The sequence below is a fragment of the Schistocerca gregaria genome, chromosome X (assembly GCF_023897955.1).
Source record: "Schistocerca gregaria isolate iqSchGreg1 chromosome X, iqSchGreg1.2, whole genome shotgun sequence".
NCBI lineage: Eukaryota > Metazoa > Arthropoda > Insecta > Orthoptera > Acrididae > Schistocerca > Schistocerca gregaria.
The window spans coordinates 505,325,605-505,344,300 of NC_064931.1; the positions used below are offsets into that span (position 1 = coordinate 505,325,605).

At 44.1% G+C, this 18,696-nt stretch overlaps 1 protein-coding gene across 2 annotated transcripts in view; it reads right to left on the reverse strand.

The window, feature by feature from the left end:
* LOC126297580 (host cell factor 2) overlaps positions 1-18,696 on the reverse strand; it is a 234,210-nt gene that overhangs the window by 123,676 nt on the left and 91,838 nt on the right. For both annotated transcript variants that reach the window (XM_049988548.1, XM_049988547.1), the window contains exon 7: positions 15,989-16,829. In XM_049988548.1, the coding sequence (XP_049844505.1) occupies positions 15,989-16,829 (841 nt within the window). The remainder of the gene's footprint in view (positions 1-15,988; positions 16,830-18,696) is intronic.

Below are 18,696 nucleotides of genomic sequence, written 5' to 3' on the forward strand. Positions count from 1 at the left end.
GAGAGGGGGAGAGGGAGGGGGAGAGGGGGAGAGGGAGGGGGAGAGGGAGAGGGAGGGGGAGAGGGGAAGGGAGGGGGAGAGGGGAAGGGAGCGGGAGAGGGAGGGGGAGAGGGAGGGAGGGAGGGGGAGAGGGAGGGGAGGGAGGGGGAGAGGGAGGGTGAGAGGGGGAGAGGGAGGGTGAGAGGGGGAGGGAGGGTGAGAGGGGGAGGGAGGGTGAGAGGGGGAGGGAGGGTGAGAGGGGGAGGGAGGGTGAGAGGGAGGGTGAGGGAGGGTGAGAGGGAGGGTGAGAGGGGGAGGGAGGGTGAGAGGGGGTGAGAGGGGGGAGGGGGAGGGAGGGTGAGAGGGGGTGGGAGGGGGGAGCGGGAGGGGGGAGAGAGGGGGAGAGAGGGGGAGAGAGGGGGAGAGAGGGGGAGAGAGGGGGAGAGAGGGGGAGAGAGGGGGAGAGAGGGGGAGAGAGGGGGAGGGAGGGGGAGGGAGGGGGAGGGAGGGGGAGGGAGGGGGAGGGAAGAGGGAGGGAAGAGGGAGGGGAGAGGGGGGCGGAGGGGGAGAGGGGGACGGAGGGGGAGGGAGGGTGAGAGGGGGGCGGAGGGGGAGAGGGGGACGGAGGGGGAGGGAGGGTGAGAGGGGGAGGGAGGGTGAGAGGGGGAGGGAGGGGGGAGGGGGAGGGAGGGGGGAGGGGGAGGGAAGGGGAGAGGGGGAGGGAGGGGAGAGGGGGAGGGAGGGGGAGAGGGGGAGGGAGGGGGAGAGGGGGAGGGAGGGGGAGAGGGGGAGGGAGGGGGAGAGGGGGAGGGAGGGGGAGAGGGGGAGGGAGGGGGAGGGAGGGGGAGAGGGGGAGGGAGGGGGAGAGTGGGACGGAGGCGGAGAGGGGGACGGAGGCGGAGAGTGGGACGGAGGGGCAGAGTGGGACGGAGGGGGAGAGTGGGACGGAGGCGGAGAGGGGGAGGGAGGCGGAGAGGGGGAGGGAGGCGGAGAGGGGGAGGGAGGCGGAGAGGGGGAGGGAGGCGGAGAGGGGGAGGGAGGCGGAGAGGGGGAGGGAGGCGGAGAGGGGGAGGGAGGCGGAGAGGGGGAGGGAGGCGGAGAGGGGGAGGGAGGCGGAGAGGGGGAGGGAGGCGGAGAGGGGGAGGGAGGCGGAGAGGGGGAGGGAGGCGGAGAGGGGGAGGGAGGCGGAGAGGGGGAGGGAGGCGGAGAGGGGGAGGGAGGCGGAGAGGGGGAGGGAGGCGGAGAGGGGGAGGGAGGCGGAGAGGGGGAGGGAGGCGGAGAGGGGGAGGGAGGCGGAGAGGGGGAGGGAGGCGGAGAGGGGGAGGGAGGCGGAGAGGGGGAGGGAGGCGGAGAGGGGGAGGGAGGCGGAGAGGGGGAGGGAGGCGGAGAGGGGGAGGGAGGCGGAGAGGGGGAGGGAGGCGGAGAGGGGGAGGGAGGCGGAGAGGGGGAGGGAGGCGGAGAGGGGGAGGGAGGCGGAGAGGGGGAGGGAGGCGGAGAGGGGGAGGGAGGCGGAGAGGGGGAGGGAGGCGGAGAGGGGGAGGGAGGCGGAGAGGGGGAGGGAGGCGGAGAGGGGGAGGGAGGCGGAGAGGGGGAGGGAGGCGGAGAGGGGGAGGGAGGCGGAGAGGGGGAGGGAGGCGGAGAGGGGGAGGGAGGCGGAGAGGGGGAGGGAGGCGGAGAGGGGGAGGGAGGCGGAGAGGGGGAGGGAGGCGGAGAGGGGGAGGGAGGCGGAGAGGGGGAGGGAGGCGGAGAGGGGGAGGGAGGCGGAGAGGGGGAGGGAGGCGGAGAGGGGGAGGGAGGCGGAGAGGGGGAGGGAGGCGGAGAGGGGGAGGGAGGCGGAGAGGGGGAGGGAGGCGGAGAGGGGGAGGGAGGCGGAGAGGGGGAGGGAGGCGGAGAGGGGGAGGGAGGCGGAGAGGGGGAGGGAGGCGGAGAGGGGGAGGGAGGCGGAGAGGGGTAGGGAGGGGGAGGGAGGGAGGGGGAGAGGGGGAGGGGGAGGTAATCTAGTGACAATTAGTACAGATTCAGAATGCAAAATATAGGTGTAGATTAGTGTTAAAGATGATTCAAACATCACCACTGGATGCTTTTATACAGCCTCCCCTATCAGTAGCAGTAGCGGCTAAATAGTTAAGGGGAACCTGGGGAATATTTCACGTAAATTTGTTATAGCTGTAGATGGAGCCCTCAAACTACCAGCTACAGACTGAGAGACTCAAGTGATAAGAACAGGTAGCAGATACAGGAATAATGTCAAATTGTTATAAGTGTCTTATCTGAAAATTACCTTGGGCAATTCATTAGAAAACTGACTTGTGAAAGTAATCTCTTAGATCTGCTGATGACAAACGGACCCATACTTTTCGACTCCGGCTGTCCTGAATAGGGAAATCAGTAATCATACGACTATCACAGCATCACTGAATATGGCTGAAAATAGGAATACAAAGAAAGGTGGGAAGAGCTTTCTGTTTAGCAAGAGAGACAAGAAACAGATTTCCAATAACCTGACAGGTCAACGTGAAAATTTCGTCTACAGGCGTGACAATGTTGAGCATGGATGGACAAAGTTCAAGAGCACTGCACAACCCACTGTAGACTGGTATGTAACGAGTAGAATTGTGAGGGATGGAAAAGACGCACCGTTGTTCGACAACCATGTTGGGAAGCTGCTATAAAAGGAAGAGAGCTTCACTGCAAGTTTGAACATAACCAAAGCCTCAAAGACAAACAAATCCAAAATGAGTGTAAGGAATGGAACTTGTCAAGTGTTCAATGAATTCAAAAGTACAGTTATTTCTATTGACTTGCCAGAAAGTTCTAACAAGTTTTGTTTGCATGTTAAATCAGTAAATGGAACAATGCCATCTGTCCAAACATTAAGTCACCGTAATGGCTTTGAAATAGAGGATGACACAGAAAAGTCTGAAATACTACCTGTCTTTTTCGAAAACTTTTCACGGAGGAAAGTGCACAACAGTTTCCTCTCTAAATCTTCAAACGAACTGCAAAATGACAGATATTGAAGTAAGCGACCAAGGGATAGAAAACCCAATGAAATCCCTCCACAGATGAAAGGTCACTGTATCTAATAGGATACCAATTCAGTTCTACATAGACTATGAAAAGAACTTGCGTGTGTGTGTGTGTGTGTGTGTGTGTGTGTGTGTGTGTATCCTTTAGCGTAAGATAGTTTAAGTTAGACCACCTGACCAGTTTGGTCCCATAAGACATTACCACAAATTTAAGATTTTCGGTCTATTCTAGGATTTTGGAACATGTTTTACATGAAAATGATTGTGTGAAACCCAACTCACTCTCTTATTCTACAAGATTCAGAAAGTAGTAAAAACAGGTGCCCAGGCAGACACCATGTTTCTTGACTTTCAGAAGGCATATGATACAGTTTTGAACTACCGCCTAATGAACCAAAAAGCGTGCAGAATATCAGACCAACTGTATGACAGGACTCAAGAATTTCCAGCAAACAGAACAGATCAGGTCATTCTCAATGAAGAGCAGACACAGAGGTAGCTGTGGATGTGCCCCAAGGAAGTGTTATACGCTCATTACTTTTCACAATATATATAAATGATCAAGTATATAATGTCAGAAGTTCCACGAGGCTTTCCACAAATGATGTTGTTGTACACAGAGAAGTCTTAACACTACAAAAATGTAGCGAAATGCAGGAAGACGTGCAGAGGATCGACTCTTGATGCAGGAAGTGTCAACTGAACCTCAACATAAACAAAAATAATGTATTGCGAATACATAGAGAAATGAAGATCCTACATTGTAGAATTGCACAACAATCACTGGAAATAGTTACTTCCATAAAACATCTAGGAGTATGTGTACCGAGCAATTTTGAGTAGAGCAACAACATAAAAATAATCGCAGGTAAGCCCAATGGCAGACACATTCGTTGGAAGACTCCTCAGGAAATGTAGTACATCAACAAAGGAACCAGCTTACAAAACACTCGTTCAACCAAATCTTGAATACTGCTTGTCAGTGTGAGAGCCGCACTACATAGGGTCAATAGAGGAAATAGAGAAGATCCAAAGAAAAGCAGCACATTTGTTACTGGTTCATTTAGCAAGAACGAAAGCATCACTGAAATTCTCAGCGAACTCTAGAGGCAGACGCTGTAGGAGACTACCTTTGAAGATCCATGAGTCTATGTTCCTAGAAGAGTCAACAAATATACGTCTTCCTCTTACATCGATCTTGTGAAAAGACCATGTAGTTAACACCAGAGAGATTCAAGGCCATACAGAAGCTTAGCAATTGTTCTTCCCATGAACCATTTGCAAATGGAACTGGAAAATGGGGAAGTGACAATGGTACATTAAGTACCCTCCACCACATCGTGAAATAACTTGGGGAGTATAGATGTAGATGTACACACAAATCTAACCACGGCACACAAATTTCATCTCCTCCTCTGTAGAGTGTAGATATAATACTAGACAAAAAAATTAAGAACAAACTGCAACCGGTACAAACACTTGTCCTCCCAACTGTTGAGTACAGTCGTGTTGCCCTCCAGGACCCTGAAGAAGCAAACTAATAGTGTCTGATGCTGGTAATAAATACCTGTGTATAACATACTTTGACATTTGCCTGCTTGATCATATTTCACAATCTTATACAGTCTTATCCTAGCTATATGCAAACAGACAGGCACCAAAATTTCCTCATGCCCTTTCTGCTTTAGCATACGGTCATAGTCCCTTCTATAGCTCCTCACCTGTAACACTTATTAGAAAAGCAAACAAAGATCATTTGTTCCATCAAAGCAAAGCCCCTTCAACAGCTGCCTTTCCGAACTCTTTTCCGCCCTCATGCTCCCAAAGTTGTTTCTACTATGCTCTAGCAGTTTCACTGGGAAGTCTTTACAACACATTCTTCAAACAAGCCTCAGTCTCTCCTCGTGTGATTTCCATATTTTTGGAGCCCTGAAGAGAGAGATTCGTGGCCATCGATATGGTTCGCACAAAGAGCTATATCCATCAATACGATTGTGGTTCCATAGGCAACTGGAAACATATTTCCTAGAAGGCAGTAACCCTCTTATCTCGGTGGGATTAATGTACTGACAGTTATTGTGTGTCCGAATGCCTTATATTTGCTATAATGTACCTTAAGGAATAGGACAATGATTCTATTTGAACTAGGGTCCACTTTTGCTACCAGAGTGCACATAAAACACTGCGCACAGTGTCCATGAAGGTGGTACAGGATCAAGACAACCGGACACTTGTCTACTGAACAGTGTTATAAACAACAAGGAGCACATGTTACAGGCACACTTAAATGCACACTGTATGGCAGATCATCTAAAGACTATTTTCTTAATGTGAGAGTCCTGTTTCGACTTGGAAAGTGGTTGCAGATATTCTTGCTACAGCAGGTAGTCTTAAGTAGTTATAAACTACAAAATATCCATAAAATACTGTAAAAGCAATACCTTCAAGGCAGAATGTGTGGAGGAATACGTGCATAGTCTTTCATGTCTTTCCAGATGAACCTGACTACACAGGGCTATAAAAATGTAGCCTTGAGATAATATTTATAATTAAGCACATGCTATATGTAATCATTTCATATTACAAGATGTTAACTATAGAGTTTACAAGTTCTGTTTCACAGCAAAGAATCACTGCCTAAGTGGTCTACGCAATATCCTGACTATGCCCCATACAGCCTGTTTTGGATGCTCCTGGGAGACCCCTTTAACCCTAGGACTCACTATGGGGTCATGGGTGACCCCAATCATCTTTACTATGGATAAAATAGTATTTATATTTCTTGTAAAAATCCAGAATTTTATGACTTTTACCACACAGTATTGTAGTTCTCTCACAAAAATTTTTAGAGTGCTTGACGCAACATTTAAATCAATAATTAACAAAAACTACTGTTGGGGTCAATTATGACCCCACATAGATTATATGTAACATTCATAGAATGTATAGATTATCAACTATCAATCTCTTTCTTAGGTATTTTGAGTTGGTAACACTGAATTCAGGTGTTACTCAGAACTAACCTCAAACTGGAAGTTAGTTTGTACATTTGTTGTTGCAGTGAAATTTCAGCATGGATGGAATACGTTTTGCTCCTGGCTATAGTGTAGAACAAGCTATGGAAGACTTATTTCATAGCAGTAGTGATTCAGAAGGTAGTGACGCCGAAGATGATGGAACAGAGACACAGGTAGACCAAAGTGATGAAATTTGTTTACATGAATTAGAAGAAAATGATATTCTTGCTGAAAATGATGACAGTGGAGAAGATGAAAGTGCAGTACTGGTAAGCAGGGGTCGGTATATTGCATGGAATACAAAAGAACCATCAATTCGTAGATTTCCAATCTGCAACATACAACGATTTTCAGCAGGTATTCCTAGTACAGTTAGTGTTAGCTCAGCTGTTGACTGTTTCAGGCACTTTATTACTAATGAATTGCTGGATATAATAGTTCAGTTTACAAATCAATGAGGAAATGAATTGAAAGTGTCTAGAAAATTTGTTGACTGGCGTGATACAGACAGATGCGAGCTTCTTTCATTTTTAGGCTTGCTGATTATGTATGGCGTACAGAAGAGCCGGAGGAAACCTACTGGTGAATTTTGGGACTCTGAATATGGCACTCCTCTATTCCGTGCTACTATGTCGAGGAGGCGATATCAGGACATTCTGCATACACTTCGTTCTGACGACCGCATCACAAGACTTGAAAGGAAAGAGAGGACTGGAAACAAGGCTGAAGCTGTACAGGAAATATTTGATTTGTTTGCCGTGCAATGTCAAACATCATTTATACCTTCCAGCAACATTACTGTTGATGAACATCTTTGCGTATACAGAGGTCGGTGCAATTTCAAGGTCTACATTCCTTCAAAGCCAGGAAAGTATGGCATCAAGATATGGTGTGCAGTAGACTGTGAACATGGTTATCTGACAAATCTTCAAATGTACACTGGAAGGAGTGGTGATGTGAGAGAAGTGAATCAAGGCAAGAGAGTGGTCTTAGATTTAGTGCACCATCTGGCTGGCAGTGGTAGGAATATTACCACTGACAATTTTTTCACGAGCTATGACCTTGGCCAAGAATTGTTGAAAATGAAGTAGGTACTCTACGTTCTACAAGAAAAGAAGTCCCAAAAGAGTTTTTGCCTTCGAAAACTAGGGAAGAATGCACTGCCAGATTTGCATACAGTGGTAAAACCCTATTAGTTTCGTATGTTCCAAAAAGAAATAAGGCTGTGCTACTCCTGTCAACACAACATCAATCATCTGAAGTGCCCAAAGAAAACAACTTGAAACGAAAACCAGAAGTAGTGTTGTATTACAACTCAACAAAATCAGGTGTTGATACACTAGATCAAATGAGCTCTTACTATTCTGTGATAAAGGGTACAAAACGTTGCCCATTAGCAGTATTTTATGATCTTGTCGATCTAGCTGCACTCAATGCCTACGCACTCTTCTGTGTTGCTGTTGAAAAAACAGAGACACGTCTTTTTCTAATGAAGTTGGCCAAAGTAATGGCAAAGCCCCAAATGGAATGTCGTTTGAGTTTACCACAAGCAAGGAACAAGGATATTATTAGCAGGATCAAACGGTGTGGATTTGATGATCTGTTAAGACAATGGACATCCAGACGTAATACCCGACAATCAGAAGAGAAAGCGAGGCAGATGCTCCATTTGCCCCCGATCAAAGGACACAAAATACAGTTCAACATGCAAAAAGTGTAACAAATTTGTTTGCAAGGAACATTCAGAAATAGTTACTACTTGCAAAATATGTGCAGATGACTATGGTACGGATTCTGGTTAGAATTATGTTTCCCGTTGAGTTGTTCATCACATTTTCTGTAAATCTGAAGCCATTGTGAAACATTTATGAGTGAAACAAATTATGACTTCTGATATGTAATTACTCTGCCATATGTAATTTAATTCTACTATGTATGTTTTAAATTGTAGGACATTTCCAGGGGCAGATGTGGACTCTGACCACAATCTATTGGTTATGACCTGTAGGTTAAAACTGAAGAAACTGCAAAAAGGTGGGTATTTAAGGACATGGGATCTGGATAAGCTGAAAGAACCAGAGGTTGTACAGAGTTTGAAGGAGAGCATAAGGGAACAATTGACAGGAATTGAGGGGGGGGGGGGGGGGGGAGACACAGTAGAAGAAGAAGAATGGGTAGTTCTGAGGGATGAAGTAGTGAAGGCAGCAGAGGAAAAAGTAGGTAAAAAGACGAGGGCTGCTAGAAATCCTTGGGAAACAGAAGAAATATTGAATTTAATTGATGAAAGGAGAAAATAGAAAAATGCAGTAAGCGAAGCAGGCAAAAAGGAATACAAACGTCTCAAAAATGAGATCGACAGGAAATGCAAAATGGTGAGCAGGGATGGCTAGAGGACAAATGTAAGGATGTAGAGGCTTATCTCACTAGGGGTAAGATAGATACTGCCTACAGGAAAATTAAAGAGACCTTTGGAGAGATGAGAACCACGTGTATGAATATCAAGAGCTCAGATGGCAACCCAGTTCTAAGCAAAGAAGGGAAGGCAGAAAGGTGGAAGGAGTATACAGAAGGTTTATACAAGGGCGATATACTTGAGAACAATATTATGGAAATGGAAGAGGATGTAGATGAAGACGAAATGAGAGATAAGATACTGCGTGAAGAGTTTGACAGAGCACTGAAAGACCTGAGTCGAAACAAGGCCCCCGGAGCAGAAAACATTCCATTGGAACTACTGATGGCCTTGGGAGAGCCAGTCATGACAAAACTCTACCAGCTGGTGAGCAAGATGTATGAGACAGGCGAAATACCCTCAGACTTCAAGAAGAATATAATAATTCCAATCCCAAAGAAAGCAGGTGCTGACAGATGTGAAAATTACCGCACTATCAGTTTAATAAGTCACAGCTGCAAAATACTAACGCGAATTCTTAACAGACGAATGGTAAAACTGGTAGATGCGGACCTCGGGGAGGATCAGTTTAGATTCCGTAGAAATGTTGGAACACGTGAGGCAATACTGACCTTATGAGTTATCTTAGAAGAAATATTAAGGAAAGGCAAACCTACGTTTCTAGCATTTGTAGACTTAGAGAAAGCTTTTGACAATGTTGACTGGAATACTCTCTTTCAAATTCAGAAGGTGGCAGGGGTAAAATACAGGGAGCGAAAGGCTATTTACAATTTGTACAGAAACCAGATGGCAGTCATAAGAGTCGAGGGGCATGAAAGGGAAGCAGTGGTTGGGAAGGGAGTGAGACAGGCTAGTAGCCTCTCCCTTTTTTTTTTTTTAAATGTAATATCTAATGTGTATCATTGCCATTTGAAGGGACTACATTCCATGATGCAAAAGCAATTGTACCAAATGTTACTAATGGGAAATACATCCTTGCAACAGGGGTATACATTGCATGAACAACTATGCAGACCTTCAAATTTATCATTCTGTCAGAACATAGTCATAAGTTATTCCCAGCTGAGACTTCTAGCAGGCATCACAAGCAGACATATACTGTGGAAGATTAGAGTTCCAGGTTGACGAAGCTTTTTCAGCATGCACACGTCACTAAGATTGCTCTGGGCAGTTGTCTGCTGCTGAAGATGATGTTATCCTGCCACCATCAACAAGACGAGTTCCAGTCATCAATCTAGATTCTCAATTAAACTGTGAAGCTTTTCTCTGTCACAAAAAGCTACTCAAGTTTACAAAGGAAATCTGTACACCAGCAGCAACTATAAGCATTACAGACAGTCAAGGAGAAAAGTTGATCATTAAGTGCCATTAGCAGCCACAAATCATCACTAACAGTACCTTAAGAACAGTCAAACCAGAACAGGATGGGCAGCTCACTGACATTGACCATAGATCTTACTCTGCTACCTCTACAGACAGTACACTAACTGCCAAAAGGATCTTGCCTGACAAGAGGAACAATGTCAGTGAGTGTTATAAAACTGCAGCACTTTTTGGATGCTTTCAAATCTAAAGTGGAAAAAAGATAACCAAGCAGCCCATGGTAAACACAGTATCAACTCTGGGGATTATTCATCAATTAGCCAGCACTTATATAGTGTGTCATCAGATGAACAGTGCATAATACAGGAGAAAGTGGAGAAGATGATGCAAGATGACATAACTTAACAGTGTCCTTGGTCACCATCTATGGTCCTTATGAAGCAGCATAGCACATGGTGTCTCTTCATTAACTACGAATGATTGAAAAAATCATGAAAAAGTGTACCCACTGCTGCACTTGAGAGGTGCCAAGTACTTCTCCACTATGGACATACAGATGAGCAACTGGCAATTGAAGGTTGAGTCTCGTAACAAATAAATACCCCACTCATACGGTTATAGTTGGTGGGGACTTCAACCTACCCTCGGTATGTTGGCAAAAATACTTGTTCAAAACCGGTGGTAGGCAGAAAACGTCTTCCGAGATTGTCCTAAATGCATTCTCCGAAAATTATTTCGACCAGTTAGTCCACGAACCCACGCGAATTGTAAATGGTTGCGAAAACACACTTGACCTCTTGGCCACAAACAATCCAGAGCTGATAGAGAGCATCATGACTGATACAGGGATTAGTGATCACAAGGTCATTGTAGCTAGGCTCAAAACCATTTCTTCCAAATCCATCAGAAACAAACGCAAAATAATTTTATTTAAAAAAGCGGATAAAGTGCCACTAGAAGCCTTCCTAAAAGACAATTTCCATTCCTTCCGAACTGACTATGCGAATGTAGACGAGATGTGGCTCAAATTCAAAGATATAGTAGCAACAGCAATTGAGATATTCATACCTCATAAATTGTAAGAGATGGAACGGATCCCCCGTGGTACACAAAAAAGGTCCGAACGCTGTTGCAGAGGCAACGGAAAAAGCATGCGAAGTTCAGAAGAACGCGAAATCCTGAAGATGGGCTAAAATTTACAGACGCGCGAAATTTGGCACGTACTTCGATGCGAGATGCCTTTAATAGGTTCCACAACGAAACATTGTCTCGAAATTTGGTAGAAAATCCGAAGAAATTCTGGTCGTATGTAAAGTACACAAGCGGCAAGACGCAGTCAATACCTTCGCTGCGCAGTGGCGATGGTACTGTTATCGACGACTGCGCCGCTAAAGCGGAGTTATTGAACGCAGTTTTCCGAAATTCCTTCACCAGGGAAGACGAATGGAATATTCCAGAATTTGAAACACGAACATCTGCTAGCATGAGTATCTTAGAAGTAGATACCTTAGGGGTTGCGAAGCAACTCAAATCGCTTGATACGGGCAAGTCTTCAGATCCAGATTGTATACCGATTAGGTTCCTTTCAGATTACGCTGATACTATAGCTCCCTACTTAGCACTCATATACAACCGCTCGCTCACCGATAGATCTGTACCTACAGATTGGAAAATTGCGCAGGTCGCACCAGTGTTCAAGAAGGGTAGTAGGAGTAATCCATTTAACTACAGACCTATATCATTGACGTCTGTTTGCAGTAGGGTTTTGGAGCATATACTGTATTCAAACATTATGAATCACCTCGAAGGGAACGATCTATTGACACGTAATCAGCATGGCTTCAGAAAACATCGCTCTTGTGCAACGCAGCTAGCTCTTTATTCGCAACAGGGGATCTAAAGTTGATTCCGTATTTCTAGATTTCCGGAAAGCTTTTGACACTGTTCCTCACAAGCGACTTCTAATCAAGCTGCGGAGCTATGGGGTATCGTCTCAGTTGTGCGACTGGATTCGTGATTTCCTGTCAGGAAGGTCGCAGTTCGTAGTAATAGACGGCAAATCATCGAGTAAAACTGAAGTGATATCAGGTGTTCCCCAGGGAAGCGTCCTGGGACCTCTACTGTTCCTGATCTATATAAATGACCTGGGTGACGATCTGAGCAGTTCTCTTAGACTGTTCGCAGATGATGCTGTAATTTACCGTCTAGTAAGGTCATCCGAAGACCAGTATCAGCTGCAAAGCGATTTAGAAAAGATTGCTGTATGGTGTGTCAGGTGGCAGTTGACGCTAAATAACGAAAAGTGTGAGATGATCCACATGAGTTCCAAAAAGAAATCCATTGGAATTCGATTACTCGATAAATAGTACAATTCTCAAGGCTGTCAATTCAACTAAGTACCTGGGTGTTAAAATTACGAACAACTTCAGTTGGAAGGACCACATAGATAATATTGTCGGGAAGGCGAGCCAAAGGTTGCGTTTCATTGGCAGGACACTTAGCAGATGCAACAAGTCCACTAAAGAGACAGCTTACACTACACTCGTTCGTCCTCTGTTAGAATATTGCTGCGCGGTGTGGGATCCTTACCAGGTGGGATTGACGGAGGACATCGAAAGGGTGCAAAAAAGGGCAGCTCGTTTTGTATTATCGCGTTATAGGGGAGAGAGTGTGGCAGATATGATACACGAGTTGGGATGGAAGTCATTACAGCATAGACGTTTTTCGTCGCGGCGAGACCTTTTTACGAAATTTCAGTCACCAACTTTCTCTTCCGAATGCGAAAATATTTTGTTGAGCCCAACCTACATAGGTAGGAATGATCATCAAAATAAAATAAGAGAAATCAGAGCTCGAACAGAAAGGTTTAGGTGTTCGTTTTTCCCGCTCGCTGTTCGGGAGTGGAATAGTAGAGAGATAGTATGATTATGGTTCGATGAACCCTCTCCAAGCACTTAAATGTGAATTGCAGAGTAGTCATGTAGATGTAGATGACCAGGAAAGAGAGAATCTTTGTGACACCTGAGACCTCTGAGTCTAAAAGTTACGCCTTTTGGACTGCATTACGCTCCAGACACCTCTGAACATACGATGGATGACCTGCTTCAACATCTGAAATGGATGACCTGTCATTGCTATCTGGATGACACTTTTTGGAAGATTTTAGAAGAATATCTGGGCCACATGACTACCATGTTGAAGTGCTTTCAGACTGCAGGCCTAGTCTGAATCTAAAAGAAATGCCTCTTCACCAACCAAATAATAAAGTCTTGGGGCATCTACTGAATGGCAATGGAGTCCGTATAACTCCAAAGAAAATAAGAGCAGTCGCAAATTTAATGACTCCTCAGTACATTTATGATATGTGGAGTTCTCTGAATGTGCTCAAACTTCTGTCAATCAATAAATGACTTCTGTGTGAAGGCACATTCCTTTCCTGGAACAAGGTGCAAGAAACATTTTCCTTGTCCTTAAGGACGTGCTAACATCATGCACAGTCCTAGCATTGTACAACGAGAATGCAAAGACATAACTTCACACTGACGATACAGTGATTATGGAATGGGTGAAGTTCTAGTACAAATGCAGGAAGGCACAAAAGAAGTGACAGCTTATGCTTCCAGAGCACTTGCGAAGTCCCCAAGGAACAATTGATGCCTTGCAGTTCTTTTGGCCATCAATAATTTCTAGTCATATTTATTTGGCAAAACATTCTCCACTGTGACAACCCTCAATTCTCTATATGTTGTTTGACTAGCCTGAAGGAGCCATTGGGCTGGATGGCGAGATGGCCACTGAGATTTCAGGAACATGTCATCACAGTGGTATTAAAAATGGATGTAAACCTAACGTCAACTATTCTCCAAAGAAATCTATGGCGGAACACCACAGTGTTAACAAAAGGTCATCAATCACTGCAGTAAATGAGAATGCTGCTGAAGAGAGGGAATATCCAGCACAGCCAAAAAGCATGGAAACCTTGAAGGGGGAAGAACTGACGAAAGGAGAATTACAAATAAGAAACAGAAAATTGTTTAAGAGGAACTAAGATCGAACAGGATGAAAATCGTTGCTTGTTACCCCAGTTCATCTATGGCCAGCAAATCCTAAGTGCTTTCACGACACTCCAACATCTGGTCACATGGAACTTAAGAATACACATATCTCTGGCCAGGCCTCCACTGATCCATTGGACACTATGTGAGCTACCGCAAGGAATGCCAGCAACAGAAGCACATACTGCAACTGTCTCCAGAGCATCTGATACCAATACCACCTGCTATAGCATCATTCAACCTGATTGGAATCAACTTCTGGAGGTGGTTTCCAAAGTTAACAAACATGAATTGATGGAAAACAGTCTTCACTGACTACCTCAGCCACTATGCTGTCACCAAAGCTGTGTCGAGTGCCAAAGCAGCAGAAATTGCTAGGCTCCTTGCAGAACACAGAGAGCACCCCGTGTGACAATCTCTGATTATGAAAAAGTCTTCAAGTTGACACTAGCAAGAGGGGTAATTTCGCATTGTGATATAACCCACCCATGAATGGTTTCTCTTCAATAATGCAGTAGCGGATATGCTGTAGATATACATTTACATCAGACAAACACATTGGGATAAAATACTGCCCACCACAAGAACTGCATACAACGCATCAAAGCAAGACACTATTTTCTTGACACTGTTCTATTTGCACCACAGTTGCGAGACGAAACAACAATGGATAAACTATCCTTGTTCGAGATGGATGATATTCATGACGGCTACGTGAAAAACCTCATCAGAACCAAAGAATTAAGACAGTTGGTTTCCATATTGACCCTGTTCAGGAGAAAGCCCGAGATCACTATAATGTCAAGCACCAGCAAACGAGTTACAGACTGAGAGACTTGGTGCTGACTTGACACCTTTGTGGAAAAGTGTGTCATCAAGAAAGTTACCAAAGTGCTAATTTGGACCATATCGCATCCGTCGGCGCTTGTCAGGCATCGCGACACTTCATAAAGAAGACAAAAGCACTGAGATGTCACCTATGTCCTCCATACAAAGTTCTACTGCAGCCCTTCAGTGCAGATCACTGACGAGGGCTTCTTGTTCAAGAAACTAAAGACCTGCTACACAATTGCAGAGCTTCAATGGGAGGCACTACCTTTGATAATCATCAGACAGAAGCGAATGTGACAACATGACCAGAATGTGAGGCTCACCCAACCCTGCCATACAAAAGGAACATTGCCAAGCTCCTAGATCCACTGTGCTGTAGTTGGCTCCAATGGGAAATTCCGTGACTGTGGGTCACAGTTTCTATAGGACAGTGAGCAGTGCCGCAAGCTATAGTGTATGCAGTGTAGCATATCAGTTACTACTGGTAGCTAGCATGCTACAGGTAGTCAGTTCAAACTTTACCACTCACAGTTATTTGTCATTTAGTATTTATCAGTTCTGGAAGGTTCTTAAAATACCATTAGATTTGTATAATCTAGAATATTCTACATTTGTATAAAGAGCTGCACTCTCACTCCAGAAGTTCAGTTCTGTTGTGAATGTTTGTAATAAATGTGCTTTCAGGACTAAGTGTGTTAGTTTATTGACAACCCCCCCCCCCCCCCCCCACACACACACACACACACACACACACACACACACACACACACACACACTAATTACTTAATAAGAAGAACAGTTTTCTGTTTCCCAAAATCAACCATAAAATACTAAGCATGACACACAAATAAATAAATAAAATACATAATAAAATACTAAGAATGGCACATGTCTATCTTGTAGACAGCAATTGATGACTTGAAGATTTCTTCCCTGGTTGCTTCAAAACTAATGGTGCTTCAGAGGATAAATGGCAGGTGCTATAAATTGTGTTAACTTTGCTGACAAGTTTAGGGTGTTTGGACATAATATTTCAATGAAAAGAGGCACATAATACTGTCAAGAGATATGAAAAATGGGCTAAAAAATATGCTCCGAAATATAATACAAAAGCTCACATCAAAAACTGAACTTATTTACGCACATCTGCAATACTACATCATGACACTAGTAACACAAAACACAATAAAATCACCACAAACACACATTAAGCTAGACAAATGTGTAAACAATATAATATTTAAAGAATCTGCATAAAAGAGCAATCTTCTTTTAATATTTAGCACATTATTCAATGTTATAACTTTTTCCTACTTTAATTATCTGTTTACCATTACAAACCTCTAATTCCAGGTGAATACTGTTGAACCACAGGAATAATGCTGCGAGCTGGTGACGCAACAGTTGCAACCCTTGTACCATTCTGTGGCTGTGGTGCAATTCTTGTGGGTGATGACACTGTCGTAAGTACAGTCATTTTGGGAGAGGTAATGGGGGAAGTTAGCACTGGCAGGGTGGGTAGAGTAGAGACAGTTGTGGTAGTAGGTGTAGTCACTGCAGTGGTGTTAGGTACCAGATCAGGCATGTTACTGGAAGACAATGGCAATTTAATTCCTGCTAACATTGAAGCCAAGGAAGATTTTGTGGTAGGAGTGGCAATAACACCGACTTGAGGTTTCATTTGATTTGCTGGCGTTATGCCAGTAACAGCTGTTGGAACTGTGGAGGTAGGTAATGCAGGTGGTGTTATTTTAGTTGATGGCAAAGGTTCAATAATATTCTGCAAGGACAACAAGTCTGCATCAGCATCCTCCAGTTCTGCACTCAGTGATTTCTCCTGTGGAATGTTCAATGGTGGGGACATTACAGGGGTGCTAAGAATAGCAGCAGATTTGCATGAAGTATTATCTTTTTGTGGAGATGTTTTCTCAACCTGAGATGGAGGGCTCTTTGTTGGTGAAGGAACAGGTTGTGGTGGAGACCTGACCGGTACTGGGGGATATGATGGCATACTCCAATTTGGTGGCATTTCATATCTATGTAGCTGTATACGATAAGCTTCTGCAGTGGGAACTGCTGGCCAACATAGTTCGAGTTCTTCAGTTTGGGCTCTAACCAACTGAACTTTATGAGGCTGCATTGGATGCAGAACCTCCAGGTACCACAGGTCTTTGCAGCATACCTATGGATAAGAATGATAATTTTTTCAATTGTTTTATCATTTGCAAATATAATCACTAATAAATCAATTACTATATCACCACGGAATCACAAAGCTACCTTATGTGACAAATAATTTGCTAAAAAATCAATTACACGTATTTGCATACTTTCTAAGGTCAAAAACTATGATTCTCTCCTTAAAGATCATCATACTGAGTTCCAATGGCATGTGTTACTGAGTTGACAGAAATCAGTTCTCAATTTCTGATGCAGTAAATTACATATTAAAACTTCAAGTAATGGACCACATTATATTTAAAAGTACCTGAAAAAAATTGTAAACCATTGTGTCTAACAGTATGTCTATACTGCAACACCCCAAACTGGGACCTACAATGTGCACACGAGCAAAGTGTACAAATTTTAATATTCTCAATACTGAAGATCACAAGCAATGGATTAAAATTGTGCCTTATAATAAGTATCATCAGTAGTTCTTTATATATACTGCGTAGGAGAGGAAAAAAGTTGTGAAGAACATCTTCTGTTAAATAACAGTTACTGTTCACTAACACAATTTTATATGGCATTAGTACATTCATAATTAATATTACATATTACTGTTACCCTAAGGCTGAACATGCATGACTAAATGATAAACTATTTATATCTAAGACAAGTATGTATAGAAGCACTACAAAGCAAAACTAACAGCAGCTATTAAACAAAAGAAATGGCACATTTTCATACTCAAGCTGCCACCAATAACTGAATCTATACCAAACAAAGCATGCAGAATTTGATCATATACTTATATAATTAATTAACACTCAATACAACACCGCAAATAAATGAACAACAGGATCACACCTTAAATTACACTGAATGTTGTGTTAAATATAAGTATGTCCCATGACCTTCTACATTAATATATCACACAAAACCAACACATTAAAATCTTTCTTCTTCTTCTGTGCATTTTCCTCTATTTCACAGGAGCAACCACACATAAGAAGGCTATATTCACTAGTGTGAGTGGTTGCAGTACTATACACAACATAGTATACAGAAATAATTTAATTTAATGCTGAAAATTGTAACAACAGACCCTACACTTACGATCTGACTAAAGTATGAGGGGCATTCAAATGAAACCCAGTCACCAGTGTAAGTAACAGTAATGATTTCATTAACTCAAAAATGTAGTTATACACAGTACATATACTCAAAAATAGTCACCAAAACTGTTGGCACATTCACCCCATTGCGACACTAGTCGGTTGATTCCACCATTGACGAAGCTCGTAGGCTACTGTAGGATCCAGACCTGGACCCAGTCAGACACTTCGTTGTCCGTTGCGAATCTATGTCCATGAGTAGCTCATGCAAATACCCAGTAACTGATGGATCTCGTCCATGGTGATTTTACGGTTGTCCAAGACTAAAGCATTCACTTTTGCAACCATTTCCGGTGTGATGACACAATGAGCCTGTCTAGGACGAGCATGGTCTTCCAGTGACTTGCGCTCCTCAAAGAATCGTTTGCACCATTCCACAACACTTTTAACAATTCAGACTGTACTCACCATACACAGCCTTCATCCAGCAATACATTTCATGGCCTCCGACTCCCCCCCTCCGCCAAAAGTCGAATCGCTCCGCGTAGTTCCTACTTAATCGCCTGCATGTTTGGTAGTGGATAACAACTTGTGTGACCCTTCAACGTAAAACCACACTGGTGCTATGCAACATCAAACGGTCCTCACGCGTCAGTATCCCTACCAATAGAAGGTGCCATCATACCTGCAGTTACGTGGTGCCACCTTACGTATGAGTCTAAGGTAAACACACTGACCAGGTTTCATTTGAATGAATGTTATATGTAA